We start from the raw sequence: 10,522 nt of genomic DNA on the forward strand, positions 1-10,522 counted from the left end.
CCTCACCTCTTTCACCTTCTCTGCGACTCCAAACGATTTCTCCAGAATATCACACGCTTCCTTCGATGAGTCTACATCACCAACTTCCTCAAAGTTGCTTGGATCAATACATTGATGAATTATAAAGAGAGCTTTATAACATTTCTTCCTCAATTCTTTATGTGCAATGTTTTTTTCATCCATAACATTCTCTCCAATTGGTGTTACTCCATTCTTCAAAGATTCAAAGATCTTGATACCAGAAGACAACCTTCATTTGTGTACACCAATTCTTATAATTCTTATCTTTCAAAATTGGGAGATTTGCTGGAAAATGTCAGTTCGGATGATTCATCGCGCTATGCTTCCCAAGAATCATAGTCAGTGCTCTAGATACCAAATGCTGGAATTAAACCTCAAACTTGGAGACAATTCAAATCAATCTCGATGAACAAGAATCAATCTTTTTGGTTGATTACGTCTCTCATTTTTTACTATTCATTTGAGTGATTCAATTGTAAGATGATTTTGTTATGCAAAGATAATGAAAGAAGATAATTGAGAGAGAAAGATGAAAGTTAGGATTTTGGGAGAGAAAAAGATATTATTGATTATCAATTATAACTAAATTGCATTACATTCACAAATGGGGTGTCTCACTATTTATAGGTGAGTTTGCTTGTCCATCAAACAAATTCTAACTAACTCTAACCAAGCTACATAACAAAAGATAAGTCTAACTCTTTCGACATACTCTCCTTCCAACATCTTACAAATGTAAACAATTATTTGCTATATTCAATTCTCTATCGAATATATTTAATATAAACTATGTCGAATATTGTTTCCACACAAAAAAATTACATACTCAACAAAATGGTGTTGGGTCAACTCTTTTATTTTTATTATTTGCCATTCAATTTTTTTTATCTACCATTCAATTTTTTTAATCTTATTTTCTTTCCTTTTATTATCTTTCTACTCGTTTTCTTTTTTCGATCCAAACGAAGTGTAAGTCCAAAGATAAAGGCTTTGTTTGGTAAGACATGTTTTCGAGCTTATAGCTTATGTCTTATGTCTTATAAGCTCATATGATAAATTAGACCCGTTTGGTGACAGTTTTTTCATCACGAGCTTATAGCTTATTTTACTAACTTATAGCTTATTTTCCAGACGTTATTTTAAATAGCGTTTTAGCTTATGTCTTATAGCTTATTATTTTTTCTTTCTTTTTTATCCTTATTATTTTAATTAATATCCATTTTTAATCTTTATAATTTATTTTAATTTAAAATAAAATAGTTATATATTAAATATCTTTTATGTCATTTTACATTTATAAGTTAATTGAACCTCTAATTTTACCAAACACTTCAATTAGCTTATAAGTTATCAGTCTCAATCATCTACTATAAGCTATAAGTCATCTGTCATCAGCCATCAGTCATAAGCTATAAGCTATCAGCTAACTTATCAGTCAACCGCTAATTTTATCAAACAGACCCAAAGAATAAAACTTCCCTTAACATTTACTGTGTCCAAAGAAAAACCTTTCCTGCGCTCCACGCCACAGGACAACCAAAAACAATTTAATTAATTACTACAGTAATTAGTTTTTCACAATATTTTCAGACACTCACCCGGATAAACCATTCCACTAATCCATCTTTGAGATTTCGTTTTGATTCGAACATTTGCTGACGTAAGCAAATGTTCTTTCACCCTTAAACCCTCTCCATTCACCATTCTCTGCAAAACCCTAACCCCCACTCGAGCTCCAAATTTTCCATCGCAATGGCGGAACTTAACGAAGAACAAGACAAGAGAGAACTCTACGCAGTTTTGAATTTATCCCCCGAAGCTTCCGATGAAGAAATTCGCAAAGCATATCGTCAATGGGCGCAGCTCTATCACCCCGATAAGTTCCAATCTCCTAACGTATGCATTGTTAAACTCTCTCTTACGCTTCTATTTCCACTTCGTTTTGCAATTTCTTCACTGCCGTTTTTTACTCTATCAGTTAAAAGATGCTGCTACGGAGAATTTCCAACGAGTGTGTGAAGCGTATGAGATTTTGTCAGATCCAATTAAAAGGCAAGTTTATGATATCTATGGTATGGAAGGATTGAAATCTGGTTTGGAACTTGGTCCGAGTTTGGAGAAAGTTGAAGAGATTAAAGCTGAATTGGATAGAATGAAGAGAATGAGGGAACTGGAAAAGAAAGCGGCGCGGATTCAATCTTCCGGGACGATTATGTCCAATATATCTTTGCCACAGTATCTAGTTGGTGAAGGCCTCTTCCAAGGGTATTTCTCTACGAATGTTTTGTTACTTTTTAAATTTTGAAGTGCATTAATATTGCTGAAAATGTATTCTAGTATATATATCTTGTTGTTAGGAATTATTTTGATGGTATTGGAACTTGAATATTGATGTAAGAAATGATGGATGAAGCTGAAATCTACTGGATGATCTCATGCCTTGTTGCGATGCATGTGTTGAGATATTCATCCTTAAAACTTTATTTGATGATATATGTTTTTGTGTGATGTTTTTGGGCATCAGAATGGCAATGACAAGTGAAATTCAGTCTGAGTTGTCAAAACGAAGTGTTGCCGTGATTGGCGGCAATTTAGCAGTTGATGGACATGTAGGTGGTGGAGGTGCTAATGCTGTATTAAGTCATCAACTTTCAGAAGCTTCGTCAATAGACTTTATGGCTTCAGCTGGTTTACGTTCGCTACTTGGGGTTCAGACATCTCGGTGGGTGATTAGTTTTTTGCAAATCTATTTCAACAATGCTCTTTTGTCAGTCTCCGTGATGATTTATATGTTTCTTGTTCATGTCACAGGCATATATCCTCACACTCATCTGCAACAGCAGGCTTAACACTGTCTTTGAAAGATGGTTCATTGAATCTTTCTAATGCATGGACCCGCCAACTGTCAGATACAACAAACGGAAGTGTAATTTATTCTATGCTATGAACTTTTCTTTCTCATCTATGGTGTCATCATATCTAGTGCACACGGATACAAACTTGGAATGTAGGTTGACAGCATAACAACATGAGCAAGTCTACATAACATTGTGTGGAAATGCATAGGTCGACTTAAAGTAAGATTGATCTAATGATAAATATGAGATTTAATCAGTTTAACTGCGCGATTTGTTGATATTTAGATGCATCCACTGTATCTGGCTTTCTTCCAGAAAATCAAGATCTACTTTGTATAAGCAACATCCTAAAATCTAGGGAACAAATAAATAATCTGTCTTTATGTTTTACAATTTCTAACTGTGGGGACATATTTTTTGATCTTGTAATAGATGAGCATCAACAGAGTTTGTATCTTTGGTACTTTAAATATTCAAATCTCTTTTTAAGTAATTTGCACAAGAATTTGGTCATATAAGTGTTGGCCATTTCAAAGCATTGATGAGTGGGGCTTTTTGTTACCGCGAGCAATATGAGACAGTTTTGGAATATCCTCCATCTGTGATATGTTTCTTTTTGTGTGTATTTCAGATACAACTCTTGTTGGGATCACATTCATCTGTAGCCGTAGGGTGGCAGAAAAAAGATAAGAGAAGGACTGCTTCTGGAGAAGTGAAGGTACTTCAATGTTTCTGCATAATCTATGATAGTCAGTCTTGTAGTTTTGTACTAGAAATTCACTACCTTGTTGTTTAAAAGCTGTCCAGTATGATTCACTATTATACTCTTTGAAAAGGAGAGAGAAAAAAGTGACAGATCATGCACTTCCATCTTTTGAATAGTGGTCTTAAGTCTTTGCTAATTTGTATAGAGCAATTTATGTTTTTCATCTTTTCCTAGACTAAATTCTTTCTCATCTCCTTTAGTTTGGCACAGGTTCTTTTGAGACATCGGTTCATTATACTCATCGATTTTCTTCTAAATCTCATGGCTGCATTGCAGGAAGAGTTGGGAGGTATGAAAAATCTGATTAGTTGAAAATTTAGTTCGGATGTCTGTTTTCAAGTTTCCTTTGTTTTTATTGTGGAAATAGTAAACCATTGTGGAATCATGTTTCTTTAAAGGTTAACAGGGTTAGTTTTTCCATCTAGTCAACATCTCCTTTAAATAATTGGTTAGGAATGGCTGCCTATTCAGTTCCCCTTAACATTGAATGATATGAGGTTCCTCAACCAGTGACGCTCCATACACCTCTATCTCTTTCGTCTTTTATCCTGGGGGTCTATTTTCTTGTTTGGTAAACGGGAAAGGTATGAAAGATGGCATCTGATATGGTCAAAGAAGAAACTTTTTCTTCTTTGATTAAATTTAAATTGAAAGGGGATGGCTAGGATAAAGTGTTGAGCTGTTGCAGTCGGTTTCTTTAAAGCAGTGATCTTATTAAACATCTCTCTATCGAGGAATCTCATTCATCATATTATATGTTGAATGAGATATAAGAAATGTGTCTTGATAACTGCTTTTTGCAGACGGTAGTGTTGGAGCTTGGAGCGTCAAAAGATTAAAGAAAATGAAATTTTAAGATATTGATTATTGAAAAAGGTGTTTGGGAGATACATCTTCTGTCTAAGTTGAAGTACAATAGAGCATATAGAACAAAAATTTAGCAGGAGACAGAAATTTCAGTGTAGAGGTGAAAATTGGAGTATAGAACTCCAGAAGGTTCATGATTGAAAATGTTACAAAGATGAGAACCTTACAATGAATAAGGATTACACAATACAAAGTAAGATTGTGAATTGAATTAGCTACAGTTGTAAAAAAAGATGATATAGTCTCTCTTAGGTGGCTTGACATATGTGTAGAAGATCCATGGAAGCCCTACTAAGGAGAGTTGACCAAACATGACATTTAGACCAAATAGTTCAATAGTAATTCAGAAATAAATTTACTAGTACATCTTTTAAATTAATATATGTGATAGCTTGGCAGATGGTTATTATGGCATCATCTGGTCCTGTATCTGATCCCACCTGGTTGGGAAAAATATTGAAAACAGTAAATTTGAATATTTAATGATTTAAAATATGCCATAAACAGCAAGTAGAATGCTAATTTTAGTTGAGTCTACTACTCTTTGTTGATTACTAAAGCTGATTTTGCATTATCGCTAGTCGTACTTGCCATATATTTTTGTTACTCATTGATATTCAGTTTTTGAATTTGTTTTTATGCTATCTGTTTTTGACATTAAACCATTTAATCTTTTAGTTCTTCCATTGAGATGGAAGTTGGTGGTGGAAGGAAGTTATCAAAATTCAGTACTGTGCGCTGGTTGTATGTAATTGGAATTCAGGTACTGCATTAATGATTTCTTTTACTATTATCCATGTTTATAGTTCATGTCTTCCTTTATATGGTTAATTAAAGCGGTTTACTTAAGGCTTAGGGTGAAAATCTTATATTTGCTGTTACAATTTAAATTCAATTTGCTATCATGTACAGTGTCAAAACTTTAAACCTATAAATAGTAGTGTACGTAAATGGTTTTATACTTCTGTAACATCTATAACAGGATTCCTCATGCTAGAGCTTTCTAGGCTTGAAATGTGTGTATTATGTATTTCAAGCCAAACAATTTGACGTCAAACTTTCAAGCCTCTACTCATAAACCTTAAATCTGCATCTCATCCTGCCCAAAAAACTTGCCTACACATAAACATCAAGGACCACCACTATAACTCAATTTGAAAAATATCAATCTTCATGCAGTATTCCAGTTTTCCATTATCATCACCATATTATTTGAGTAGCTTAGAGAATTAAGCAGAAGCACAAACACATGGCCATCCTATAGGGTAACGAGGACTCGTATTCTGTACCGTAGGAAAGAAAAAATAAAATGGAGGACGAAGACCTAACTTAGATTTTCACTCCCCTTTTCCTCACCATACAGAGTAGCTAAAGAGACTGGTATGATTTCTGGGATTCTTACTGTTAAAATACCCTGCAAAAATCTACGCAGTTTGTTAAGTTCTTGACCGAGTCATCAAACACAAGTTATTTGGGGACACGGTACTTTTAATGGTCCAATAAACTACTTTTTCTCTTAAAATACCCTATTCAAATACCGAATTAGGCCATATTATGTTTTTATTATATCACATTAACAGTTCCCTATTTCCACCTATGGAAACTTAAAAGATTCTATTTCATAATCCTCCCTTCCCTTCATTTTAGGGTTCAATACAAAATGTTATTTTTTTTTTACTCCGTTAATGATTTTTTGTATAGATTGTCATGCAATTTATTTAACCTTTTCAGGGTATTTCCTGGAGATTTGAACTCTATCGTGGGGGTCAGAAGCTGGTTGTTCCTGTAAGAAGAGTCTTCTTTACATGTTTAACCTGATAGATGCTAGACAACATTTTTTGATTTGACTTTTATTCAGATGTTTTATATATGATGATTTGTGTGTAATTTCTTTTTGATTGTTAAGATATGCTCTAAAGGCCTGTCAGAATTGAACTATGCGCAATGCCTTCTTAGACTAGCTATTAGCTAATATAACCGATTATCAGAAATGAGTTAGGTTCTTTAGTTGAGGGGCTTATTTTTTTTATTATTACTGTTATAAATAACACTGCTATTATTATTATTATTATTATTATTATTATTATTATTATTATTATTATTATTATTTTATATTCATGCAATTTAAATTTTTCTGTTTGACTTACTTTGTTTCTATGTATTATTACTTGCAGATTTTGCTGACGGATTATTTGAATCCTGTGTTTGCTACTGGAGCATTTGTTATTCCAGCATCTTTTTACTTAGTTCTGAAGGTGAATTCAAATTATCTTTACGTTGATAACCAACTTATGAACAGTTGTAAGTGTTGTCAGTGCTGTCTGGAAATTTATTTTGTGAAGACCTTTAAATATTTTACACTCAGGTTATTGCTAGTATCTGTAAGAGGAAACTATTTTCACTTGTTTTCCTCTTAACATTGATAATTTGATCCCATAATTTTCCTTGGGTTGAAAAAGTGTGAATCCAAATAATCTATCGGTATCAGCAGGGTGATTTTATCAACGAGGCCGACTTAGTTTAATAATAAATATATTGTTGATCTTATCATAAGGAACCATTGAAAGTCATATTTATAATGGTAATTTAATTTGTTGTGAATTGTGGTTATTTAGAGTTTAGTTTGTAATACAAATTAAAAAAAAATTATATTGAAAAATCAAAATAACTAATTATTTAGCTAATAATAGAGGTGCTTGTTTGGTTTATTGAACAATTTGATGATATGTCCTTAACATTTTAGCTAATATAAATAACTTGTTTTGTTTATAGATGCACATCTAATATTCAAGCTGTATTTGCAGAAATTTTTCATTAAACCTTATTACCTTAAAAGGAGTAAGCAGAAGGCTCTGGAGAAGGAGGGGAAAAGTTCTGCTCAGGTATGGATGATAAATATGCTATTAACCGAGTAGTGATGTTAGGATTCCATACTATATTTTTTGGTAGTAGTGTATGGATGATTAATGTGCTATTAACCAAATATAGTTGTTTCTGGTGTGTAACTTGTACTCTCCTCATGTAAGATATCCTATACTTTCTTCCTGTGTTATAACTATGTTCATTTACACTTTTAATAGTTTGGGTTCTGCTACTTGTTAATTCATGGTATAGGCACACCTTGGTATAATGAATGAATCCCCCTCCCCCCAATATTATTTTGTTTAACCATTCATTGAATGTCTTAACATAATTCTGTGATTTTATAAATTTGACTGCAATGTGGAGTCATAAGATGGTTCCAATTTTTATCTTGTTATCATTTGTCACTCCTTCATGTGTCTTTTCCGCATTAACTATAGATTTTTAGGTAGTGTTAATCACGCTGTCCTATTGGCATTGGTACAGTCTTGTCGATGGTGGATTATGGCAGTGAAAAACATAAGATGGTGTATAAAGGTGTCATGAAGCAAAAAAACAATTCTTTTGAAACACTTATTTAAATTGTCCGACATGTGTGATGAGTGTCATTTGGGTGTAGCACACTGATTCAAAGAGTGTTGAAGCAAAGAAATAAACCATTTTTTTGGGGACATTTATCTGACTTTTCTGATTTTTTTCGACACATGTCATAAGGGTGTCATTTAAGTGTAGGACACCGACGCGTGTCGGACATCGCAACACGCCTACTCCTAGAGGCGTCCGTACTTCATATAATATGACTGAAGTATGGAGACATCCTAAAATTGTTAATATATAAAATTGTTCACGATCTTTTCACAATTTGGTTACAATTTTGCAGCAATCTTGATAGAATAGACTAAGGAGAGACATGTGTATTATTTAAATGAAATTTTTTAATCTCAACCATCTATTTAGATCTCAACTATTGCTTGATTAGTATTATTTTTGGCTTTACATTCATATAAAATAAATGAAGGTAAATATTGTGTTAGCTTAACACCCCTTCCGCTCCTTTCCTGGTTGCAAATACTTGTGCAGGTTCAAGAAGGAAGGGCTGCAGCGGAAAAAGCTCAGAAATTACAACAAAATGTGGCTAATAGGAAAAGAAACAAGCAATTAGAAATGGATGGACTGGTTATTATGAAAGCGCTATATGGAAGTGATACAATTCTAAACAACTTGGATTCTTCAAATGAAACCAGTTTTGAATCTACTTCAGGAGTCATCGATGTTACAACGCCTCTAAACTTTCTAGTTAATGATTCCAGTCAACTTAAGGTATGGTTCCTCACTTTTTCTCAAGAACTATTCTAGACATTTGTTAATTACAAAGTTTGATAATTTTAACCAACAATTGTTTTGCGTGCACTATATAAAGGATGGAATGGAATAATAGAGTTAAGTATAGGTTTACGTTTTTCCGTTTAATTTCTTGGACTGACTAAACTTATGTTCTAAAGTTGTGTTTCCAATACATGTATTTGTTGATCAATGCATTTATCTCAATTCTGAAGTCTTGGGCAATTAATCAACACTGTAACCTTCATTTATCCTGAAGCTTCAAAAACCTACTCGAAAGGTTTTTCAAGTCAGAAAATTCACTCAGAAGTTACTACTTGTATGGATTACATATTGAATTTTGATCAATTACTGATCAAGCAAATTCCTATTTAATGATATAGTTGAAATTTGAAGCCAGATTGTAACTTTGCCAAAATTAGGTTTTGGGAGAACACATGCTTTCCCCTTTGCGGCTGCAAGTATTATCATTGAGTAATGTATAATGAGTGTCCTATTTGTTGATGCAGCTTCACGAAGGTGTAAAGAAATCAGGAATCATGGGTTTCTGTGATCCCTGTCCAGGAGAGCACAAAATGTTATATGTAGAATATTCTTATGCCAGCAATCAACACAGGGTATTAGCAGTTGTTCTTGTTACTTTTTAAAAAGTTAAGTGTATAATAAGCCTTTTCTACCTGGTTGGTTATATGAGCTAATTAGAATATTTGAAACAGGTCTTGGTTGATGACTATGAAGAATTACTGATACCCCAGGGCATCCACAGGATATAAAGAAATACTAGTATACACATCTCTATCTTAGTTACCCCGTCCAGTTTTGCCTTGTTTGCGTGCTCGAGGTAAAACATTTTGTACTGTTAGATGGAATTAAAAGAGATACCTTCTACCATATTTGGGCCAGTGGTATCCTCACTTTTAACTTATTTTTGTTTTCCTCTTTTGTTACGCCCTGAAAATGTATGAAATAAGGGTATTTTAGGATGTTATTGTAGTATTTTGTCATGCTGTTGCACTCTGCCCTGTGTCAACATTGCTGCCGCTGCTGGACCCCAAATTTGGGGATTGTTCCTTTTATTGTGTGTTGGTTGTCCTTGCCCAACCATATAAGTTCACTCTTACCCAATGGCTGTAATTTTCACCTGGGTTTGTTGCTTTTAGTTGGTACATCAGAAGTGACAAAACATCAGAGGGAATAAACATTGAGTGCGGAAATATTTTTGCATCTGTTCACTTTCTTTTCCTTTACAAGCCAAGGCACTGTTTATACATTTGTAGCTTGGCTATCAAGAGGCCTGATAACCTTCTCATGCAGCTTAATAAGCAATTAATGTTGTAGGAGTAAATCTTTTTGTAATATATGGTATCATCGTGGAGAAAATCTGTTTCTACTTAAAAGTAGACTGCATTCAATTTGGTATTTAATTTTGTTCAGAGGATAAATAAGTTATGGGTAAGAAAAAATGGAATGTTTTCACTTAATAGCTGATTGATCGAAAGTTAAGGTTATATAAAGTTATTTCATTTTAAAATTTAAAATTGTCGGTTTCCTCTTTATTTATGTTGGTACATATTAAAGAAAGGATTGTTTGAAGATAAGGGGATTGTTTGACGAATCAAGAAACAATAAAGGCAAGAAGTAGAGGAGTAAGAAAGGATTGTTTGAAGGTTTTAAAAAGAACTCTAAGAATCATACTGGAGAATCGATCAAGAGCAACACTGCAAATAATAAGCTTTTCAATAAGACACATAAGAAAGACTTGTAGTGTTGCAACTGCTAGAAATTCAGCCACCACGGAAGAGTGCAG

The 10,522-nt window shown here is 33.4% G+C and overlaps 1 protein-coding gene across 1 annotated transcript; it reads left to right on the top strand.

Moving 5' to 3' along the window:
- Positions 1–1,608: 1,608 nt before the first annotated feature.
- LOC131652374 (chaperone protein dnaJ 13) lies at positions 1,609–9,953 on the top strand. The gene is made up of 13 exons (XM_058922219.1): positions 1,609–1,917; positions 2,000–2,286; positions 2,546–2,743; positions 2,833–2,947; positions 3,511–3,597; positions 3,846–3,934; positions 5,191–5,275; positions 6,244–6,297; positions 6,687–6,767; positions 7,317–7,394; positions 8,455–8,694; positions 9,225–9,332; positions 9,432–9,953. Exons 1-13 carry the CDS (start codon positions 1,774–1,776, stop codon positions 9,486–9,488), a joined length of 1,623 nt encoding a protein of 540 aa, XP_058778202.1. The 5' UTR covers positions 1,609–1,773; the 3' UTR covers positions 9,489–9,953.
- The last annotated feature ends 569 nt before the right edge of the window (positions 9,954–10,522 follow it).

This window comes from Vicia villosa, linkage group LG2 (assembly GCF_029867415.1).
Source record: "Vicia villosa cultivar HV-30 ecotype Madison, WI linkage group LG2, Vvil1.0, whole genome shotgun sequence".
Taxonomy (NCBI): Eukaryota; Viridiplantae; Streptophyta; class Magnoliopsida; order Fabales; family Fabaceae; genus Vicia; species Vicia villosa.